At 40.9% G+C, this 24391-nt stretch overlaps 2 protein-coding genes across 2 annotated transcripts in view; one reads left to right on the plus strand and one right to left on the minus strand.

Annotated features, from left to right (window-relative positions):
- Window positions 1-222: 222 nt before the first annotated feature.
- abcg8 (ATP-binding cassette, sub-family G (WHITE), member 8) lies at window positions 223-9490 on the plus strand (the record flags this gene model as incomplete). The annotated part of the gene is made up of 13 exons (XM_080036863.1): window positions 223-267; window positions 2540-2641; window positions 2768-2915; window positions 4029-4267; window positions 4475-4607; window positions 5488-5757; window positions 6415-6574; window positions 6794-6895; window positions 7058-7257; window positions 8042-8118; window positions 8676-8943; window positions 9096-9223; window positions 9353-9490. The coding sequence occupies 13 exons, from the start codon at window positions 223-225 to the stop codon at window positions 9488-9490; spliced, it is 2010 nt and encodes a 669-aa protein (XP_079892989.1).
- A 1573-nt stretch (window positions 9491-11063) lies between these two features.
- lrpprc (leucine-rich pentatricopeptide repeat containing) overlaps window positions 11064-24391 on the minus strand; it is a gene marked incomplete at its 5' end in the record, with an annotated part of 53611 nt that continues 40283 nt past the window's right edge. The window contains 8 exon segments of the mRNA XM_080037205.1: window positions 11064-11342; window positions 13551-13693; window positions 14764-14848; window positions 15227-15301; window positions 19537-19652; window positions 19776-19903; window positions 21722-21926; window positions 22038-22126. Of these exon segments, the coding sequence (XP_079893331.1) occupies window positions 11271-11342; window positions 13551-13693; window positions 14764-14848; window positions 15227-15301; window positions 19537-19652; window positions 19776-19903; window positions 21722-21926; window positions 22038-22126 (913 nt within the window). The 3' untranslated portion in view covers window positions 11064-11270.

Genomic DNA, 24391 nt, shown 5'->3' on the forward strand with positions numbered 1-24391 from the left:
GTCCTCAGCAAAGCTATGAGTGGAAGGAGAGAGCAGACATGACATGAACTTGGAGAGAGAAGGTCTTCAGCTGGACTGGAGGCAAACTATCTGACAGAGACAAGAAACAGTGAATCAAAGGCCTGTAGAGAGAGAGAAAGAGAGGAACTGAACAGAAGAAGGAAAAAGGGGGGACGGTGACCTCGTGATCCCCTCAAACGACAACCGTCAACTTTAGTCATCATGGACAAAGACACCGGCCTCAAGCCTACAAACGACTCCTCACAGGTCAGTGTTTTACATGAGAGCACAGCAACATGTCACCACCTTTCGCCATGATACTATACTGTTAAAACTTTGCTTGTCTCAAAACCACATCTAAAAAAACTTAAAATGTGTGTCTTAAAATTATTATTTTTTTGGCTTACCCAAAACAAAATAATCCTCTTTACATAAAAGTATTAGTTTCTTATTTTTTTCTATTGCAGTCTATATTAAACACTTTATATGGGATCGGTTTTTTTTCAGTTTGCAGATTGGATGTGAAGCTTTTGGTTTATATTTCTGATTTCCAGTGTTCATCACAATGCAAATAGGGAGAACGGGGTAATTTGTCACACGGGTTGGTTGTCACAATCGTTATATCTCGGAACCAGAAGGTGCTGTCTGAGAAATTTTGGTATGTAAATATCCAGAATTGGGATAAGAGGTCACCTACATAGTCTTCCTTGGAGTTAGACTGCTGAATTTGAGGTGAGAGGACTGTTTCTGTTTTTCATGTCAAATTGAAAATATTTAGCTCCTCAGTATTTTTATTCTAGGCTTTTACAGAATGGGTTTATAACAAAACACTTGTTACCCATAAAAAGTGTGAAGGGTAAACTATAGTTTAGATTGTGGTTAGCAAGCTAATCAGTTGTCAGATGGTTGTTGGCATTGATGCTAGCAAAAAATTCAAGTTGGGGTTGGTCGTCACATTTTTGGGGGGGTTGGTTGTCACAAGTTATCCAAAGGCTACAGCCAGAAAAGGAACCCAATAACGAAATACATTGTCAAGCTGTATCCTCACTGACACCCCAGAGAAGGAAAGAATAGAGCAGGAAAAGGCAGCTAGCATGCAAAGGAAAAAAGGGCAACAAAATCAAAACAACCCAGTGCATCCCAAACTAGACAAGCTGCCAAGGCTACAGTAAGTTATATAGGCCTATTTGTCAACTTGACATTGCAATTGCATTTTCAAATTTAGTTCTACTTTCTTTCCTTCTTTTCAAGATTATTCCCATTAAGATAACATTGTGACAAACAACCCCATAGTGTATGACAACCGACCCCTTGATGGGGTTGATTGTCACAATGTGTTAGGGTGTCTTTGATGATTAATTTCTTATTTATTACAATAAGATAGAAAAAGTGAGGGGTACACATTTCAAGCCAACACTTTAAGCTTCAATGTAATGTAGGAATCACTATCGAAAGATGTTTAGGTGATGAGCAATTCTCAGTAGAGTAAAAAGTGTGCCTACTTACCCCGTTCTCCCCTACTTGAGAAGGTTTTTGTAACCAAATTCATCATCATCATTTTGTGTTTACAATAATTTGGTGACCTTTTGTCATGTCCTTGTGCTCTACAAAGGACAGTTTATCTAAAATGATTTGATTCAAGTTTCATCTGACATCCGCTTTAATCGCATTGTAGATACAGTTTCCACAGGTTATTTCCTCTTTCTGTTCTCATATCTGATCAGAACAGCTGCATATCCAGCAGCAATATTTTAAATGTCCAAAACTACATACACTTTTAGAGATGCTCTATGAATGAACTGAAGTAAAAACTACACTGTCACTTATTAATGTCACTAGAAACAGTAGCATTTTACATTACATCTAAAGTGTTTGCAATATAACAAACAGTGTGGTGTGAGCATGTGCTGCATTCTGAATTGTGTGTTTTTAAGGATTATATAATGGTTATATTGGCATCAATTTAAATGGACTCTGGACGCACACATACAAGCACACAAGCAGATGCTCAGGCACACAGGCTTAAACATGCTCATACAGTATGCACCGGGGATCATTAAATGAAGGCGTCATAAAAATTGTCCAATAATAAACTAGTCGATAAAGTTTAAATGTGAGGTTGCTATAGCACTGAAAAGATTGGCACAGTGTTCTCAGATGATAAAAGAATGATTATTCAAACACGTTACAAATTCATGCAATTTCCATTTGTGGCTCTATTTACAAGTCTCATTACAAGTTAATCATCTTCTGTCATTTTTATTGATGGCTGTTAAATGGCTGTAAAATCAGTTATTTCTTTACTGTCTGGTACTAGAGCACCAACTTAACCATCCACAGATCCTCTCAAGCATCTTGTGAATCTGTGATTCTGAACAGGAACTTTGTGATTCGTAAAAAGAGTTTTATGAGTTCTTTCCTGTCACAGTATTATATTTAAATAGTCTTTCTATAAGAATTGATATGGATACAAATGAAAAATTAACAACAAGTCCTTGCCTCTTTGCAACTCATTGACCTGTCTGCTTTCCTTTTCCAGCATTATGACACAGAGCTGTTCTCGTCTGAAGAAGACAGCAGTCTCTACTTCACCTACAGTGGAGGGTGCAACGAGCTGGAGGTCAACAACCTGCACTATGAGGTAACTGACAGGCAGCCTCTCTGCTCGCATACATACAGTGGCACGTTGCATGTGCCTACTTACAGTGGCACGTTGCATCTTGTGCTTGTTGTGTTAGCGTGAATGTTTATGTGTGTGTTCCCCCAGGTTGACACAGCCGCTCAGATCCCCTGGTATGAGAGGCTGTCAGAGCTCAAGGCGCCATGGGAGACAAAGGGAAACAAGCAGACGGCTATCAACAGACTCAGCCTCCGTGTCCGCAGTGGACAGATGCTGGCCCTCATTGGCAGCTCAGGTGATATACTGAACATATGTCTTTTTAGTAGGATTTGGAGTAAGAAATGTGATGGCCTCCTTGGATGAGCGCCTTCTGATCAGCATTAAAGAGAGAATAGAAAAATCTTTGTCTACCCTTAACATGCAAAACAAGAAATTTTGTCTTTGGCTCATGGTTTGGAGATTAATCAATGTCCACTCCTTAGAATGATGTTTACTGGTTGAGAAAAGACACAAGTTGAAGGTGGAGTCAGCGATAGAGAATGCTTGTAGTCTTGTAGTTTTTTTTAGCGCACACAAAGTATCGACAGGTAGAGAGTCATGTGACAAAAAGTGATTTTGACACCAACCATTCTCCTGAATCGATGACGCCACCTTTAATCAGAGATATAAAAAAACGTTATGTAGTTTGTGTAGGTTCAAGGTTCAAGGCTGCTTTATTTATACGCTTGTGTAAATTTCATTTGCAGGTCAAGAAAAGGGCGTTCAACTTATCATACACATTATGAAAAACACACAAGAACAAAAAACCCAGCATATTCAATACAAAAACAGACAAAAATCACAAAGGTGCTCAGGACATCAGAATGTGAAAGAAAATTATGTTCCACTAGTGAGGCGGCATCATTTTATTAATATGGATGATGGCTGCAGGAACAACACTGTTCCTGTAACGGTTTGTCCTGCTTTTGGGAACTTTAAACCTCTGTCCAGAAGTTGTTTAATGCACTGTTTAAAGGCTGGGTGTCATCACTTTGAATGGATTGAGTTAACCTCTATAACTGTTTGGTGTACAGGGCTTCCCAGTTCAGCTGTGGCTCACCAATCAACTTACTGGACCATTTAACTATCTTGTTTAGGGAATTCTTATTTTTTTAAAGATATGTTTCCAAACCATGATACCAAGAAAAAGGACAAAATTGACTCAATAAAAGCATGGTTAAACAAAGACATGATGATTTTGTCAATGTTAAAAGAGGAAAGCTTCCTCAAACAGTGCAGGCGCTGGTGACTCTTCTTACACAGAGCTTCACAGTTTGATTCGAAATTAAGAGTGGAATCGATTGTAGCACATGATCACTGCTTGGCTGTGTATATTTGAACAATGAGTTTTTTTCTATTCTTCTCCCAGGTTGTGGTAAAACCTCTCTGCTGGACATAATAACATGTCGTGATGAGGGCGGCACCATGTCTTCTGGTCAGGTTCTGATTAACGGGAAACCCAACACTCCCCACCTGGTGAAGAAAAACATCGCTCACGTCCGCCAAGACGACCGGCTATTGCCTCACCTCACTGTCCGCGAAACTCTGGTCTTTGTGGCCAAACTGAGGCTCCCCACCCACTTCACACAGGCTCAGAGGGAGCAGAGGGTAAGCATATAGGCTTAACAGACACACAGGACTGAAACCCAATGTGACTTATATCACTGCATTAGGACATAATAGGCCCATGATGACTCGAAGAAAATTTGGACCTGATGTTCTTAGTTATTTCTCAATATATAGTAAGATCAACTGTTCTATGTGCTGACGAAGATGTTTCCAGTTAGTGTGTAGCTAACCGTGTCTCTGTCCCAGGTGGATGAAGTCATTGCAGAGCTGCGGCTGAGACAGTGCGCTCACACCAGGGTGGGAAACGACTATGTGAGGGGAGTGTCTGGAGGAGAGAGGAGGAGAGTCAGTATAGCCGTCCAACTCCTCTGGAACCCCGGTGAGAATAAACATTTAAAAAAAGAGATAACTTTTTCAACACTCATGATTCTCTTTCAACCTTCAATCTTTCTCCGCTTTTTTGGATGAGTAGGCCTACATCGTTTTTTTAGGTGTAAAGATTTTAATGTTTCCACCTAGAGGCCAAGAAAGTATTGGCTTCTACTATTTTCCTGTGTGTGTGTGTGTGTGTGTGTGTGTGTGTGTGTGTGTGTGTGTGTGTGTGTGTGTGTTTGAGGCTACACATTCTACATTCAACCCTTGTACCTCCTGTTAGATAAGATTAAATTACAAAATTAAGTTACTGTTAGACACCAATTGTTCACTTTGTGAATTATGATTCATCATTTTTTTTCCTGTCTAAACATCTACAGACTATAGAGAAAGAGAAGTGGCGTGTTTTTTATCTGTTAAAAAATTCACTCGAGCTAACAATCCTATAGGCTACTGTAAATAAACAAATGAAATGGAATTAACTCAATAATACCCAGGTTCATAGTTCATCACCATCTATAACCAAAGACAGCATCTTTATTCCAACCCTGTGTTTCAGTACTGCATTATCTTATGTGAAACACTATTAAGTAACATACAACATCTTTTTAAAATAAGAGTTTACTCTCCCTATTTGTAATATCCCCCACGTGTCTGGCTCTTGAAAGAACAGGCTTTATTCTAACCTGTCCTGATATAAGAATAAATCACAACCAAAGTATCGGATCCATTCCACATCACCACCTACCTCCAGTTGATCACGAAAATGAAGAAGACAGGGAACAATTCAAGTATAGACAGGCAGATACTTCTGTGTCTTTTTCTGGAGTAACGAACTGGTCCTCTTTTTTTTATTTTATTTTTTTATTTATTTTTTTACATTTTAGGTATTTTGATCCTGGACGAGCCCACTTCTGGTTTGGACAGCTTCACAGCCCACAACCTAGTGATTACTCTGTCCCGCCTGGCCCGGGGGAACCGTCTGGTGCTACTGTCTGTCCACCAGCCACGCTCAGACATCTTCCAGCTCTTTGACCTGGTGGTGCTGCTGTCGGCCGGCTCACCTGTTTACTGTGGAGCTGCTCGAGACATGGTGCCTTACTTCACAGCCCTCGGATACCCCTGTCCACGATACTGCAACCCCTCTGACTTCTATGGTTAGTTTATGTGTGTGTGTCGTTTGTGTGTTTGTGTGTGTGTGTGTGTGTGTGTGTGTGTGTGTGTGTGTGTGTGTGTGTGTGTGTGTGTGTGTGTGTGTGTGTGTGTGTGTGTGTGTGTGTGTGTGTGTGTGTGTGTGTGTGTGTAAACAAAGCAGAAACAAAGTCTGAGAGTTGTCATTAGGACTGGTGTAGCATTGGTGTTAATCTCTTGAAATATCCATGGTGACCTCTCTCTGCTTTATATCAGTCTTACTTTTTCAAGCTGTTTCTAATGCGTTGGTCTGTGTGTGTGTGTGTGTGTGTGTGTGTGTGTGTGTGTGTGTGTGTGTGTGTGTGTGTGTGTGTGTGTGTGTGTGTGTGTGCGTGTGTGTGTGTGTGTGCGTGTGTGTGTGTGTGTAAACAAAGCAGAAACAAAGTCTGAGAGTTGTCATTAGGACTGGTGTAGCATTGGTGTTAATCTCTTGAAATATCCATGGTGACCTCTCTCTTCTTTATATCAGTCTTACTTTTTCAAGCTGTTTCTAATGCGTTGGTCTGTGTGTGTGTGTGTGTGTGTGTGTGTGTGTGTGTGTGTGTGTGTGTGTGTGTGTGTGTGTGTGTGTGTGTGTGTGTGTGTGTGTGTGCGTGTGTGTGTGTGCGTGTGTGCGTGTCCAGTTGATCTGATCAGTGTCGATCGCCGCAGTCCGGAGAAAGAGGCGGAGTGTTTGGCGCGGGCCACAGTTCTGTCCGAGCAGTTCATAGAAAAAGTCAGAGACACAAACGATCACATGTGGAAACCAGCTGTGGCCGACACAGCACCGTCACAAACTGAAAGGTGTGTTTGGTTTGCTTTTCCTCTGTTTTTCCATATCGACACATTCACATAATGTGTCAGAATTCTTTGTGTAGAAGTTTTTACACAAAATCAAACCCAGGACATTTTAAAGGAAAGTTTAGATGATACACTTCATCCTTTTAAGTTGATCATTTATGGGAAACTGGTTCCAGTGCGCTAACACAGACAACCCTGGTCCACTGTTTTTTCTGCCTGCAGCCCTCAGCAGCTGAGCAAGGCTAAAGAAGAGGAAGTCATCACTGTTTCCAGGCAGAGAAACAGATTACCTGGCCGACTACACCAATTCACCATTCTCATCAGGTAAGAACGATGCACAGATAAATTACAGCAGCGTTTTTTGGTACCACTTATTTTTATTTTACCAAAAGAGAAAATCTGAATTTGTCCCTAGCACTAGTCATTTCTTGTACCACGTGAGGTCCATATGAACACATACACCCCCCTGCTTCCCTCTCCCTTTAGGCGTCACATGTATAATGACTACAGAGACTTGGTCACCTTATTGGTCCATGGCTTCGAGGCCCTCCTCATGTCACTGCTGGTTGGTTGTCTGTACTACGGGGCAGGAGAGGATCGTCTGTCCATGCAGGACACAGTGGCCCTCCTCTACATGATCGGAGCTCTCACCCCATTCGCTGTGGTGCTGGACGTCATAGCTAAATGTGAGTTAACTACAGCAGTTCAGGAGGATATTTCGATATTTGATTCTTTCTTAGTTGCATTTGATCTGTTGATTTATTGGTGAAGTTCATGGCAAAATCAATACATCTTCCAAAAGATGTATTACTTTTTTTTAGTCTGTTGTCAAAATCACGGACTGGTGTCTGATGATAAAATCATGCTACAAAAAACTCAACAAAAAAGAAAAGAAAAACAACCTTTGTTTTTAACAGAGGTGCACTCATCACAAGTTTAAATTGACATACATTTAAAACTTAAATGCACTAAGACAAGCGAAACAAAAACATATATTTTCTATATAATAGTTTGTGAAAAGAACAAGAAATCATTCAAAGTAAAGTGAATGCATTTTGTCATTGTAGGAAATAGTTGGCAGAAGTGCATCAAGTCAATGCATAAAACCTATTTCAAGTCAAACCAGTCATCAGATGTTTTTTTGAGAGACAGAGTTCGGCACTGTGTTCCTTGACCCTGAGATATATTATAATCAATCACCAATATTGCAGAGATACCAAGTATGAGTTGAGCCAACAACCATTAAGAGTGAAGTTCAAGTCAGGTCAGGGGACAACAAAATAATAAAACTGATTAAGAGTTCACTTATTACTCAGCGTTAAATAATGTATCACCAGTTGCATATCACAAACAAGCCCAAGGATTATAGAACATATTTGGAATGTAAAACCTGTTCAGTTACAATGTGAGCTTGATACAAGAGGTTACAATGCTGCTTCTCTTTAGACTTTAATGAAATATTGTCTGCAGGTCACACCGAGCGAGCCATGCTGTACCATGAGCTGGAGGATGGAATGTATTCTGTCACCTCATACTTCTTTGCTAAGGTAAACCTCCTGCATCTCCAGCAGGGGGCAGTCTCACTCCACTGCGTAAATCACGCTTCATTGTAATGTACTGCCTCAGGGATGTACAGTATTGTGATGTGGTGTTGGAAAGCACAGGGAAATACAATGAACTGAATGTATGTGTGTGTGTGTGTGTGTGTGTGTGTGTGTGTGTGTGTGTGTGTGTGTGTGTGTGTGTGTGTGTGTGTATGTGTGTGTGTGTAATGTTTTGGAATGGGTCACGATTTGACGATTCTGTAAATAGGATGATTTCAGGATCTACTCATTATGGCATGAAAGCAGGATACATTTATGCAGTTTTTGCATTTTAAAAGTTGTATCAACTGATTGAGATAATGTCAACACACAAAGGCAAACCTTAGACAAAATATATCATTTATTCATGCTAGTTACATTGTGAGAGAATAAATTAAACTTATACAAAAATAAGAATTTGGTTCAGGCTAGCTGCCCTTTCTCGAATTTGGCACTTTCAAAACTAAAATTTTAACGTCAATCTATTTTTTTTTCACCACCCGTACTTTGTGAACCTTTAGATCCTTGGGGAGTTACCAGAGCACTGTGTATTCACCCTGGTGTACGGTCTGCCCATCTATTGGCTGGCCGGGCTTAACGATGCTCCGGAGCGCTTCCTGCTTAACTTTCTGCTGGTGTGGCTGATCGTTTACTGCAGCAGAGCCATGGCTCTGTTTGTAGCTGCCTCCCTGCCCACGCTGCAGACCTCGGCCTTCATGGGAAACGCCTTGTTCACTGTCTTCTATTTGACGGGAGGCTTTGTCATCAGCCTGGAGAATATGTGGCTCGGTGAGCAGAAGGATAAAAGATGTTTGAAGATCTAGTAGCACAGTGTTATTCCCTTATATTGTACATTTTCAATTTCTTTAATTTCCTTTTTTATAATGCATATATTGTTCAGTATGTAATGCTCATGCCTGTGCATATTTCTGACTCCCTAGTGGCCTCGTGGTTCTCTCACGCCTCCTTCATGCGTTGGGGCTTTGAGGGCATGTTGCAGGTGCAGTTCAGAGGCAACATGTACGAAATCACCATCGGAAACTTCACCATCCCCATTGACGGCATACACGTGAGTTGGAAGCAAACCCGCATATACAAATTCATATATGGGTGATCAAACAGTTAGACATCAGTCATTTTCTTAAAGTTCTTTACATGGACAAACCCAACGTCTTTCATTAAACTGTTTGTGTTTCAGGTGGTGGAGGCCATGAAAATGAACCAGTACCCTCTGTGGTCGTGCTATCTGGTCCTGCTGGCAGTCTGTGTGTGCTTTATGGGACTCTACTACCTGTCCTTAAAATTCATCAAACAGAAGTCCAGTCAGGACTGGTGAACACATCTGGACCAGTTTCAACAGTCAGTGTGTCAGGGTTTTCCTCTAGGAAGTGTTTTATTTTGCAGCAGCAGCAGTGGAAGATAGTCATTTTAGGTTCTAGTTCGACTGGTTCGACTCTTGTTTAGCAGTGAAATGTGAAATGTACATTCTGAATTGAGATGTTCATAATAATTGTAAAATCTTGAACTCCTGCACTCTTTTTTAATGCTAGAATCAACCCCAGTACAGTAGGGGTGAGAAAAAAGCTCTTGATGAATGTACTAATTCCTCTTATCTTTTTCTCGTCAAATAAATCTCTAAATATACCTTCCATAACAGTTATAATGTGGGAATTATTAAAACTTGGTTAAGAAAAACCCACTTTGTGGTGGCTGAAACATGTGTTGCAGTACTGCTGTCTGCTGCTGGGTGGCAGCATAGCACTGCACCATCACCAAAGTTAAAAAGAAGCCTATATTTTTTTTCTCCCCCTCTTGGCAAATGATTAGAGCGCCACTTTGGCAGATATCCATCTGCAGCTTTTGCCTGTTCCCTTTTTCAATCTTCTTTTTTTTACAGCTTTATCTTCTTTGTATATGTAAGGTTATTAGGCTTAACAATGTGTGTGCCAGTAGGCAGCGCTGAAGGAAAATAAAGCAAGAGGAGACATTTAGTACATCACCCTCCTATATATGTAAGCTGTGTGTTTTTGTGTTTTGTGTTTGAGTCCAAAATTAGTAAAGTATGAAATCAAATTCTTATCTTGAGCGTGTTTATTTTCGACCTCATACACTCTGGTATTCTTTAGCTTATCATTCAGTACAGTGGGGTCACTCGTAAATATTCAGTTTCATGAGTTATTGTTATTGATAAGGTGATTTTTTTCAGTGATTATCTATTATCTATCACATTCTGGTTTTCTACTTAGCACTTTACCCTTAGAAACCTTTATTTTGAAGAAAAAAAATTCTTAGGGATTACTCAACCCTTCAAAAAGTCTTTATTGTTTTTGTTTGAAATAAATAAAGGAAATATCAAGTGTATAATAATAAAAATAAAATACAAAAATTATCCAACAATTTTGCTCATCCATGTCAAATGTAGACAATGTTAAAAAAGGAAAAAAAATTGTGGGTTTTATACAATTTGGAAAAATAAATATTCCTAACTAAAGTTGCTTGCCCTGAAATGTGTCTAATCTGAAAAGAGTAAAGTAAGAATGCATATGGGAAAACCCTTGATTTTTTTTTAGCATGCCTATTTTACATTGCAATGCACAAAGGAACAATAACTCAGATCCTTTAACTAAAGAATATAAAGAACCAATACAACAATGTTTATTATTTCTAATTATTATTTTATATATGTCTAGTGGAGTGAGTCGAGCATTATTTCCCTGACATGTAGTGAAGTTGAGCTGCACATAACTGGAAAAAGTAAACCAAATTGTTGATGTGAATAGACAAGTGCTCTATAAATGAAGAATATTAGTACCAGTAACAAAAACCTGAACTTTACCCGTTGCCCTGAAAAACCTTGAACCACTTATAACAAACCTTGTGAACTCGCACAAAGAGCCAGACACAGAATGCAGATTCCTAACATCATTTATTAGCATAAATACTTCTGTACATTCTCTCACATCTTTATCATCAACATTATCAATGGGCAGAGGACAGAGTCTAACAACCAACAGCTACAATTCAAACAACTTTTATAAAAAAGAAAAAGACAAAAGGAATAAGACAGTGGGGATTTGGATGGAGGTGAGATGAGGAAGGAAGAGGAGGATGAATCTTTATTCCTCAGCTGTCGTCTGGGCTTTGGCAGCTTTCTCTTTCAGCTTGTCTGCATAAAACTTAAAGGACTCCTAGAAAAACAAGAGAAAAGAAAAGTCCATTTAGCATCAAACATATACCAAACACACACAGCATGACCGCTCACTTGCCATTTAGTTAGGCTGTCAGGTGTGTGGGTGTGTGTGTGTGTGTGTTTCCCAAAGTAAGCAGCAGCGGAGCCCCCCTGGGTCCGTCTAAATAGTCTCCACTCTCCAACCAGGTTGTCTTGTTTCATCTTTAAATCCCCATTAATACACAAATAAGGGATTTGTAGCACACTCCCCAAACACACACACACTTTCGCTCTCCGCCTCTGTTCCCAGCTAATTAATCAGTGTTTTGATCCAGACAAAGTGTTGTGATGGTGGGTGTTGTTTTTTTTTTTGGGGGGGGGGGGGGGGGAGAAGGTGAGAGCTTTTCTGCAGATTACGCCGGCTTCTCACATTGTACGCTTGCTTATTATTGTAGTAATTCACGCTGATAAATAGCTGTATTAACCAGAGGAGAGAGAGAGAGAGATAGAGAGAGAGTATTTCAAAACACTTTCAAAAAATGGTCTAACAAAAACATATTTTCCCACAAGATTTTTTTTCTCTTTTTTTTTTTTAGTTTGTCAAGATTTTCAAAAACCTTTCTGTGATTTTGGCCTCTGCCAACAAAACTGAATGGTGCTCAAGGGCAATTTAAAATCAAATTTGTGAACTGAAACGTTTCTTTTCAGAAACCGTGTGCTTAATCCTTTTGGATAGTACACTCATCCTTGTGTGAACATTTGAACTACTTTCCACTGAGAAACATCAGGTTAAACGGAAAAGCCCTTTCATATTCTTACAGTTAATCTTTACTGTGAGGTTTGCTTACGTGAGTTAAATTCAGTATTTAGTATGAGCCAAATGTGAAATTTGATGCAAAAAAACAAACACAACCTTTGAAATCATTTCTGATTAATTATATAAATTGGGAGGCTGTCATGTAGGGTATGGTGATAAATGAATACTATCATCTATCATTGGGCTACAGGTGATGATCAGTGTCAGGTGTCAAAGGGGATATTCACTAGGAGACGCTGAGAGGTTGGGAGTTTTCCAGCTAAAGTACTCGGTAAAATATAAGGAAAAAAGAAACTTGTACGGCAGACCCGGAACACTTTAGTTTTATACTGTAGAAAGTTCTGACTATTCACCTTTCCCTCACCTTGCAACTCTTCCAGCTCTCCTTTGCCATCACTTAGCTATCCTGACATTGTGTGAATAATGCAGCAGCCTCTCTACCTTCATCCCTCTTTCTCCTTCTATCTTTGCACTGCAGGTGAGTGATGGGAAAGGTAAGAGGTGGGCTAAGTTCTCCACCTGCCTCGAGGGGACAACACATTAAAGTGCTGGGGCAGAGAGGGCTGTAGCGTGTGTGTGTATATGTGTGTGTGTGTGTGTGTGTGTGTGTGTGTGTGTGTGAGTGTAAGCCTTGTTGATATGAGTGTGTGAGTCCTCTGCCAAAAATAGGGCTACATCAACTTACAAAATGTGCAATCTGCTGAAATGCTCAAAAACACTCGGAGCCCGAAAAAGAGAGCGGCTATTGCAGTGACACCATCTCGCTTACACAATATATGTACTCTGTGACCATGGGGCACAGTTTCTGACACACACACACAGAGTAACAAACACAGGAGGCTAGCTGCAGGCCTGTTTTACAGAGAACTACCCTGACTGATCTGTCACATTACTATGGCACACACACAGGGCCACAGCACGCACGCTTATTCTGTGATACTAAATAAATTAACTGTACAACCAAAACAATTTGATGACATTGCTATGAACGTAAGGATACATTTTTTAACTGTTTGTTGATATTTAACAAACCAAACCAAAATTACTGGATTTAGTCCTAAATAAATTGTTTGTAGAAAAAAAGGAAGCACTCATCCATCATTTTCCCTCGCCAACTGAGCGGCGACACAACATCCTTGATTTTTTTAAGTGTGTTGCCCGAAGGCACATCAAAAGTGGCTACTGCTTATGACACCATTTCAGCTAAAGTTTTTCTTGTGTAACTTAACTGGTACTGGTTGAAGTTTGTGGGGGTGGGATTTTGTTTTAGAAATGGTTTAAATACTTATATATTAACATTTACCCCAAAACAGTGCATTCACACACATTCAGTCAAACATCCTCCTGTGTGTGTGTGTGTGTGTGTGTGTGTGTGTGTGTGTCAGTGAGTGTTGTGTGTGTGAGACTCACAGGGGGCTCAGTGAGGGGCACCGTCTCTCCTGCCTCACGGTAAAGCACACACAGCCGTTTGAGTGTGAGCTCATCTACCACTACACCCTCCGCCTGCATCTGCTCGTACAGAGCCTTGGCTGATGATAAGTCCTTATCCAGAGCTGTCAAACCAGAGAGAGGGATGGAGAGAAGAAGACAGAAAGAAAGAATTAGACCAAAAACTCAACATGTAAACATTTCATGTAAACACAATTACAGTGTGCATATAAAAGGTAAGCAAGTATGCATCATATTTATTGGTGGTGGGATACCATTTTTCCTATTTTCCACATTGATCTATTGCTAGAGGTCCACTGGCACTTGTAAGGTTTTAATTTTGTTTAACTGCTCGTAAAGAACTTAACCTTTGCAAGAATCATCATACGACGATAACACAAAATGCTTTAATTCACATTTAATATCAATAACTACATAATCATTTCTGTGTATCATTCAGGTTGACACAAGTGAAATTATAATTGAAATGATTTTATGTTGATGTGACAATAATCAACTAGGGACAAAAAGTAAGGGAAGTAAGGTCACTTGAAAAAAAAGGAAAAGAAAAGAAAAGAATAAAAAAAAAAGTTCATAGACAGGACGTGGAACAAGCAGAGCATCGCTAATTGTTTCCCCTATGGCTGCCCTGACCGACCAGCCAACTAATGTTAATTAAACAGTCATGTCCGCCCGTCGCTGGTGTGACAAGGTTCGAAAGAGGGGAGAAAGGAGGGTGAGGAGGGGACAGAGGTAAACGACAGAAAAATGGAGGACAAAAAAAGCTGAAGACAGGAAAAGAGACGGGAGTAAAAAGGTGAAGAGGGCAAGTGATGGAGAGTGATTGAAAAAAAATTTGGGAAGAAAAAAAAGTTGAGTGTTGGACCGTGTCGCAATTAACACGCTAGGCTAGCCAGGGCAGCTAACTCATCAGAGGACATGTGTTCCTCTTACCCCTGTATGTCTGCCTGCACGCGCCTCGTGTGCGCACACACACACACACACACACACCTTGACCTGATACAATGATAATGCGCCCACTAATTTTTACTTAGCTACTGGCCAGCAAGTTGCCTGCCGCACCGCTACTTGAGGTGTGTGTGTGTGTGTGTGTGTGTGTGTGTGTGTGTGTGTGTGTGTGTGTGAGTGAGTGAGTGAGTGAGTGGGAGAGAGAGAGAGAGAGAGAGAGTCTTACCGTGACATTTCATCAGGTATGGGTACAGCACCTCCTTCTCAGTGAAGTCTGGAATCAGGCTTTGCAGGGCTTTGATCTTTCCCACCTGTGGACAAAAACATTCATTTACATTGGAGAAGCAATATCTCTGTGTGGTTTTTGAATACAAACCGAATAACTGCAAATGTTGACGTGAATAGAAGGTTTTGCTGCCTGTGCTGATATTGAAGTGACCTTTGCAGCTGACCTGAAATTTCAATGAGTATTTGCTCAGTACATTGTATGTACTTTCAAATGCCTGGCACTACAAATACATATGGCTTCTGTATATGTATTATTTTTTGAAGGTTAACTCTAGCAAACCTTTAAATCTTTCTGTAACACAGGATGGGAACAGCTCATTGTTAAACAGAAAAGCTGAAAGAAAGAAATGATCCTTTATTATGAAGATCCTAAGTAGAAGAATCTACACGTTTTAACTTACACCCCCGGGAGTTTGAGCCTTCCGAGCCAAGAATGACACCAGCACCTCCTTCTGTTCAGCCACGGCGTTACAGCGCTACAGCAAGACAAGAGGGACAAAAAAAAAGAAATGGATTTAGAAGATATTCTTTATTTATGGGAATTTAAATGCACAGCCTTGTTCACATCAGAAAAGCATGTTTACATGGCCCGCGAGAAAGCACCGGACAAAAGATTGATTGTGATTGAGCGGTCGGTTATAACGATGGATGAAGTAAGATTTGTTGCACCATTTAGTTATTTTGGTTCGACTAACGTTATGAGTCCGGCTAGCGAGCTTCTTCTTCATCTGTTATATATGCGGAACAAGCTCGGTTACGTACAGAAATGTAACATCCCTGTTTAAGGCTACGGAAAAAGTCCCCTTCAACCACATGCGATATATAATGTAAATTGTTACGCTAATGTTACATAGTGGACCTTTAAGCTGGATTTTTTGGACCTGATACCATTTACAGTATCAGCATGGATAGCATAGGAGACAAATACAAATGGAAAGCAATAAGTTTGAGATGTACAATATTCCTTTGCAGCAATTCCTGGCAGTCTTGAGCTGACTTTGAAGGGATTGCAACTGCAATGGCTGCTTTTTAGGTCAATTTTTTTTTAATTATTATTATTGCAGATTCAGACTCATAACGGATGCAAATATGAAATTTAGATATAAATCTGATAACAGAGAGGCTGATAAACATAATGATTTATAAAAACATGCAAGCATACAGTACAATATGGAGTGTGTGTGTATAAACATGTATTTAATGTGTGTGCATGCGTGTGTGTGTGTGTGTGTGTGTGTGTGTGTGTGTGTGTGCGTGCGTGTAAGAGATGCATTAACGTGGCTGTGTTTTGAGAGAGTGAGTGTGTTCTTCCTGGCTGAGCAGCGACGAGGTCCGATTACTAGCCAGTCGTAAACTAATGCGTTTCACTCCTTCCTTCAACCTCGAACAGAATTAAAAAGCGAGTGGCCTGTGAGGCTTTTAACAGGACAACACACACACACACACACACACAGCGAGCTGCCTTCTATTGGAGTCACCATGCGGCAGAATGACTTTAGTACAATCAGGCAATTAGACCGACACTGTGCCACTTCACTCGACTTTACTCCGTGCTCTCACTGCCTCTGTTTCCCCTCTTCGCCGACGGCTCCCAAAGGTGGTGCCGCAGCCGACCAGGGCCTAACATCTCCCCTGCTCCTCACACATGCTGCCTGAAAGCCTATGTATAACCCAGGGAATCACACACACACGGAGACAGTTGTAGATGAGTCCGCCTGCCTCTCCACTTCACTTCTTAATGACTGACTTCACTCCTCTCGCTCCCCACCGGCCTCACCTCCTTCTCTTTCCCGATAGCCTTGTCATCATTATTGTGTGCTCGCCTACTTAAAAGCTTTTTGGAGTTTTTTTTGGGGCCCTGCTTCACTTAATATGGGATGGAGGAGCCGCTCTGATTCCCTCCAGTGACCCTGGCAAGAGCGGCTTTGAGGGGAAAAATGAAAACAGGCCATGGTGAAAATAAAATCTCCGTCCCCCACACACACACACACACGCGCGCGTCAGCGGAGTGTGAACAAGCAAACTTAACACTTTGACTAAAAGGACAAGTGGGAGAACACACTTTGTCCTTGTCGTTTTACTTTCTGAACAACATGAGCGTTTGTTCCTGGATTTTTTTCCTATCTTCTCTTCACCCATGTTCTGCCGAGTATTCAAAATGTTCAGGGTTTAAAGAGGTGTGCCATCCGTATTACACATGTATCATTGGGTTTCTCATGTTTCAAATGTTGCCTCAAACATTTACTTTTACAACAATTGGCATATGTTTTATTTTTTTTCAGAGGAACATACAACACTAGTGCTCAGTAGTCATGATTAAAACATCATTTTCAGTTCAAGATAATCCGTCTTCAAAAGCAAGTTTGGAACGCTGTTATTTTCTTGTGTTGTGTTTATCTCTGTTATTTAGGTTTTATTGTCTCTATTTAGACAAAAAAAAAAAAAGGATAATCCTCCAAATGTCAACAAACACAAGTTCAGTTTTTAAATAAGAAAAATTAAAGAAAAACTTCATGTAAGTTGATCTTTTATTTCAAACTAGTTTCCGATTCCTTAAAATGTTTGTAAAGCACCTTGAACTGTGTATGAACGGCATTAATGGAAAAACATTGGCCTTGCCCACAAGTCTTAGGGGTAAAACTAGGAATCAGTACATTTTTATACTAAGTTGGACTGAAAAACCTCTCCAGCACGGACAACATTCTAAAAAGCTCACTTGAAAGTCTTCCTGTTACTGTACTTTGTCTTCTGAAATTAAAAGTAGTACAAAGAGAAAATGAGGGAAGGAGAAAAAAAATGGAGCCAAGATGCATAACAAGCAAGAAGCATATTATAGCTGTAGAATCATGTAACCCATAGACTGTTTAACTAGTGATGCAGATAAGAGTAGTGAGAAATGTATCTGTTCATTAACATGCATGTTAGTCAGACATCCCTGTTTAAAGATTGAGAGGGATAATCACTCAAGATGTCAGACGCCTCCATCTCTGAGTGTATATGTGCAGGATTTCTTTTGAAATGTAATTCTCCCTGTGTCCCCTCAGTGTTAATGTGGTCCAGGGACTGGATCAAGAGAGCTGTTGTGAGTGACCTACATGGTAAATAAAAGAGTTTAGGCCTTAGAATGAAGCCCATTTAAGAGCTTTCTTACCAACAAAGTATTTTGTGTTCCCACTTTCTACCCCAACATCATGATGTTTTCAGGAATAACAAATTGGCAACAAACTCACTGTTTTAATGAATATTAAATCAATATTTCTAAATGAAATACCGTAAATATACTGCCCTTATTCAACAAATTCAGAATTAGTTGCATCAGTAGCTCTATTTCTTTTTGCTTCGAAAATGACCGTTAACACCTACTATTTGTGCAGCACAATTACAATGTATACCATTTATAATCAATTTAAACAGCAAAAACAAATATATACCAGAGTGGGAATGAGAGCAGCTTAGATTGTGTGGGAAGAAAATTTAATATAGTCCGTAAAAACACAGATTACTTTAGTTTATGTTTAAAAAAATGATGAAGCACTAAGTGAAGGCGGTAAGTAATATACGCTGTGTCTACATTAGTGTGTGTGCTATCGTCACACATGCAGCTGAATGAATGAGAGGGGTGATCACAGATGATCCCTGTTAGAGGAGCAGAGAGCTGCGTCCATCTTGATGTTGGTGTCTTTCTCAGAATTCTCTCAATCTTCGCCACCCATCTAAGGTTCCCTACATCATATTCATGTCCCCAGGCTCAAGGCAAAATCATTGAGCTGTAATATATGAACTGCGTTAAATAAGTGAAGTGGCAGACTTGTAGTAGTGGTGGTGGTAGAACGTAGGCAAAGCATTTCCTGACACAAATTTGACTCTGGATGAATAAGTCAACGACTGTGGCTCCACCATCACTAGGGCTCTGATGACTGGATGGACCTAAATTCATCATCAGTTCCCTTGTTGATTGGTTTGGGATTTTTAATTTCTTTAATTACTTAGAATGAAGCGAGATAAGTGCAAAGACTCTCAAAAGTGCTCCCAATGATTTTAAAGTTAATTCTAAAGTGGTCACAAAAAGTTTTGCTTTCCCCCCTAAAGTAAACTATCAGGAACCAGCTGCAGTACATGTGTAGTACCTACACTTGATTGAGTTTTTCACAAGAACAAAGTATTGCATTTGGTGCAAAGATGGATCATTTGGGTGGGGGGGAATAACATATTTGGATTTATTTCAGCAACGATATCCCATTTTGATCAAAGCTTAGCAAGTTATCTCCTTTCCCCTTTACACAAAGAAAAATTTAGAGTAATTTAAGCACGTGTGATGAGAAACAGTCTGATGGATTTATTTGCTTCGTGTTTAAATAGTGATGAAGAAAACGCAGCGAGAGCAGTGAGTTATGTATCTGTGTGTCTGCATGAATCCTAGTCAATTTCCCTCCAATATTTCCAATATTTACAAAGTGCATCACAACCAGATACATCTTGGAACCTGTAGCTTATTCACACCAAACCCAAAAACTAAGACAGAGAGACAAAGAGAGAGATATACAGACAGACAGACAGACAAAAGTACTGAATACTGAATATGAATTTCCCTTAATGTACCTTTGGATTCACAGAGGAGCTCGGAATACTCCAGCGACACTTCACAAGTACATGTGTTGGCTCTTTGAACACATGGTCACCGACACAGAAACATACACACACTCATACTCACAGCCAGCATGAATTTGGCGTCCTCCACTTTGTCCATATCCAACAGCTGGAGGAAGAGATCTGAAGCCGGTCTGTAGCAGGCAAAATGGTTGGCTAGCCGCTCCGCCATAGCACTCACTATAAAAACAACATGCATTTTGGTCAGTGGTTTTATCATTACATTGTGTTTTTGATTGCATCATTCTTATACTCATCTATTAAATCAAGTCATTTTGCTTGTGCATTGTCAGTGAGTCTTACACTTGTCCAAGGCTTTATCATTGTCAGATTCCAGAATCTTCCTGAAGACAAAGGACATGCTGGGGTTGGCGCTGTCTGCATTAGTGAACACTGGCTCCAACACCTCCACTGCTGACTCCAGATCACCGCTGAAGAAAAAAAAATTATTAGTTCAAGTTATGGAAGATCAAAACCGCATAACCTGCATAATGTTTGTTTATCTTCAAAAGACAAAATAGGAGAAACCATTCTGTAAAAAACTTACCAATGATTATTTTTTTTTCTTTAACATTTAATGGCAACCATGGTGTGGTTAAGACTAGTGTTATGGTTAATAGGGTGAGTAGATTTCATTATTGAAAGTTGAACGTGTTATGCCTATCCAGCACCCAAAACCTCTGCAAACCCTTACTTTCATTCTAATCAGATACACTACTACACCCTGAATTGGATGTAAATTGTCCGATTCAAAAATGGCCATAATGGCTGTAATTCCTGAGTAAACTGGGGCTGGGAGAAAAAACAATACACAATAAATCAGCCACGATTCAACCGTCACACTAGACATGTTGTTATTGTACCTTAACAATACGATGATATTGGTTTAATTTATTCCATTAACTCCCCCACTGAGTGCCATCAACTCACTTTCCCATTCGAACACACTTACACTGTGAAATGCTATTTTTTTTTGCTGAGGTTGCCGCTATGAAACAAAAGCCTGCAAACCACAAAGCACTACAAATCTGAAACAACTCAATCTGGCAACCCAACCTTGCTACTAACACTTTAACGCTGACTGCTCCCCTTCCACACCGTCACCAGTCGTAATGAATATTTAACATACAGTGTGTGTGTGTGTGTGTGTCTGTGTATGTATATGTAAAAGCGTACAGGAGGTGGGTGGTGGGAACATATCTACGCTGATTGTTGCGACTGGGACCGTCTGAATAATTCAGCGGGGGGCCCCTCTAAATGTGGCTGCCTCCGCTTTTCCGGGGCCCGCTCGGCTTTTTTCCGCCCCGGCTCTTAACCAGTCAGCTTGAGTCAAGATACGGCGGTGGGGGACGCACGTGTCAGAGCCGCTCAGGGCGCAGCTTCCAAGGGGTCAGGGTTCAGTGTGACAGGGCCCTAGCGCTAAGGTGGCCAACCGGGCGTGAGACTATATATATTTTTCTATTCTTCACTTCCTGCTTTAGCTGTCCCTCCGAGTTGGCATGGGGACAACGGCCTCTCGCTAGAAGCTGGGGGGGCTGCTAATGCGGGCAAGTGGCGCAATGAAACTTTGATGCACAATGTGTCTTATGTTTTGTTCTCTGTTGTTTGAGAAGCGACGAAGCAGTGGAGCAGCGGTGGGAGGAGGACGGGTGTTTTCTCATGACATTAAAAGGAATCCATGAATAATCCTATAACGCGCCTGTGTTTTCCTATTTGTACTCAACGACGCCCCACTCGCCCCGCATGTGAGCTTTTACTTTAAGAGTGTGTCAACCTGGGTCTCGTCATTCCCTGCTGCTGCTGGTGTTGCCTTTAACTAATTATCTCTGCGTGCTGCACAGTAATAACAAAAGAGTTCACCGAGTATAAACGTCTTCACATTGGACACTAAATTTAGTCATGATTTGAAATTATGTGCAATCCTGAATTGCTGTTTCTTTTTGGTGTCCGTCCTTACCCTTAGTTGACAACATATGATTAGTATTTGATACCAAATAGAGATAAAGGTGATACGATTACAACTTTTTTGGAGTCAAACAAGACCAAAATCCTGAGTTAAAGCCCCTTTGTGTGGAATTTGATGTGATTATCATATATTTCATGTAACTCTAATGGCTGAATGAGTGAACTGAGGTGAACCAGAGTAAGACATCTTCAAATCGTGAACATGCTTTAAGTGCATTTTTCAACTCAAAGATAAGTCTTGTCCATTATTCAACCTCTCCACGTTCCACTCTCAGCGGTCTTACTTCTTGATGTGTGCCAGGGCAGTGTTGTTGATGAACACCATGCTGGTCAGGTTGAGGGTGGTGCCCAGGCTCTTCATTAGTGACTCCACTTCCTGGATCCCTGTGACATTACCGTCACTACCCAGAGCCTGAACCAGTCTGGTGATGGCCAGCTGAGAGGGCACCTGGTCCGCCTGGAGCATAGACTTCAGTTTCTCAAGAGCATCTGCAGAAGAATTCAAGAAGTCAGTTAGTGTGTGAGTGTGTGTGTGTGTGTGTGTGTGTGTGTGTGTGTGTGTGTGTGTGTGTGTGTGTGTGTGTGTGTGTGTCTCCTTACCTTTAGCCTGGCCTTTCCTGGAGTGTGTTATGATGAGCAAACTGGTGGCGATATCACTCAGCTGGAAGCCTGGCACATGGACGGCAGCACTGGGAGAGACACAAAGCATTTCCTGGGTTTGATATCAGTTTTTAACAACACACGTCAGATATGTGTCAATCTGTTGCATGGGACTTTTTTCTGCCATCTTGTCGACATTGGTCTAAGTTTGAGCTCCCAAGGACAAAACAAACAATTTACGCAGAGAGATTTTGCCACATCCTTTATGGTTGTGGATGGCTGAGCTACATATTTTCATAGTATTCATGCAATACCTCAATGATCCCAAGACTCTCCCACTAGTGCTGCCATTTGATTGTCATGAAACATGGTGCACGCATTCATGTTGATTGACTCTGACCAGAAAATTGTGTTGGGTTCAACATCTAACTACTTACCACAGTGGGGATTGCACAAAGGCTATTTGAAGATCCATTATTTCCAACTTTAAAGCCGACACTGTACTCTACCATTACATGCCAAACTTAATCTGTAATCTGTGATGTCGCAGTTAATATCTTTATCTATATATTTAGTCTGAGAAATATGCACTTGGCCATTAAGAAGGCATCGCATTTCCGAAAAGAATTATGACTCCACTGAGATATGTGGATAAACGCATGAGCTGATAGACACAAGATATACAAGACAATGGGGAAGGCATGTGATTGACAGCGCGTCTGAGCCTCTTGTAAAACCGCCTGCTGTGACCCCCGGAAAATAATACAGACATTTAAACAGTTGATTATTTCCTGATGAGCTGCTGCTCCATGTGTGTGTGTTTGTATATCTGAGTGTGGTATTATGTTGAGAGGGACAAACCGATCAATGCAGTATTAAGGCCTGCACCTCCTCCCTCCCTCCCCTTGTCTATTTGCTGTTCCCCCTCCCTTTTCATTTATTTGCCACTAAAACCTCAATCAAGCTGGCCTCTCGTCTTTTTTTGATTCCTTATTATTGCCCCTGCAAGCAGATTAATCCGTCCGCTCAATTGAGCATCAGGGCCAGTAGCAGCAATCCTTATCACCACGGCGACACCAGGCCAGATTGGAGCGGTAACAGGGTCGCCGACAGATTGCCGTGGTGACCAGGGAGAGCAGGGGGGGGGGGGGGGGGCTGTGTGTTTGGGGTCAGAAGTATTCTTATCGGGGTTTGAAGAAAATCTCCAGAGGCTGCCTCTCACTCACCTCAACACACTCTCACTGCCCCTCTCTCTCTCTCCCCCTTCTCCTTCTAGGGGTATTGTGCATTAGCCAATGAATCCGCCATCCACCTCTTCCTCTCTCTCTCATCATCACTCTCTCCCAATCCCTTAATCTCGCCATAAACACCCCGCTGCTCAATTCTGTCCAGATTACCCCAAAAAACAAACACACACACACACACACACACACACACACACACACACACACACACACACACACACACACACACACACACACACACACACACACACACACACACACACACACACACACACACCCTCGTGCAAAGAGAATTAATGCCTATAGCGTCTTCATTAACCTCGTCCCAGATAAGATCTAGCCTTCCTCCACTCCTCCTTTCCTATTCAACTCCTTTTCATCTCCTTCTTTCCCTCCCAATTTCCATCTTTCCCAGACTCTCCTTTCTTAGCTCATTTCAATTCTCATTTAGAGTGCAGATAAACAAAGCTTTTATCCACGCAGGGAAGCCATAGACCAATTCAAACGGGAGACTGGGTTATCTCGAGTATTGCCTCGCGCTTGTTGAAACACGGGTCGCAAAATTGATAGGATTATTCCTCATAACATAACAGAGGAAAGAGAGAGGAACCATGTGGGGAGCCGGAAAAAAAACCAAGGAAGAGAATGATAGTGTAATAGCTGTTTTTAAACCTCTTCTTTCATTGTGTCATGTCATCATATTATTATTATTTATTTTGGAACACTTTGCGTCTGTGTTTTGCCTCTGCAGAGAAAAAAGTGATATCAAGAAAGGGACAAAAGGAGATAAAGGAAAACAGTAGATTACCTAAAAAGACAACACAAGAGCGCACGATACATTACTTATAAGGAGAAGATTGATGTTTTTTGTGAAAGGCACCCGCTTCACAGCTATGCACTCTCGTCTTCTTTGGACGCTCAAAGCACAGAAAACATGACAAATGGGCGTGCACTAAAGTCAAGCTGGATTGACAAGAGTTATTGCAGTTTTCTATTAACCACACCACGTGTTGGTCTAAGACTAAGATACTCTGTTTTTATATTTCACAATATTCATATGTATGTATGTGGTGATCAGAAGACAGACCCCAGGACAAAATGTTAAAATGT

Source organism: Ammodytes marinus, assembly GCF_949987685.1.
Source record: "Ammodytes marinus genome assembly, chromosome: 11".
NCBI classification, from domain to species: Eukaryota; Metazoa; Chordata; class Actinopteri; order Uranoscopiformes; family Ammodytidae; genus Ammodytes; species Ammodytes marinus.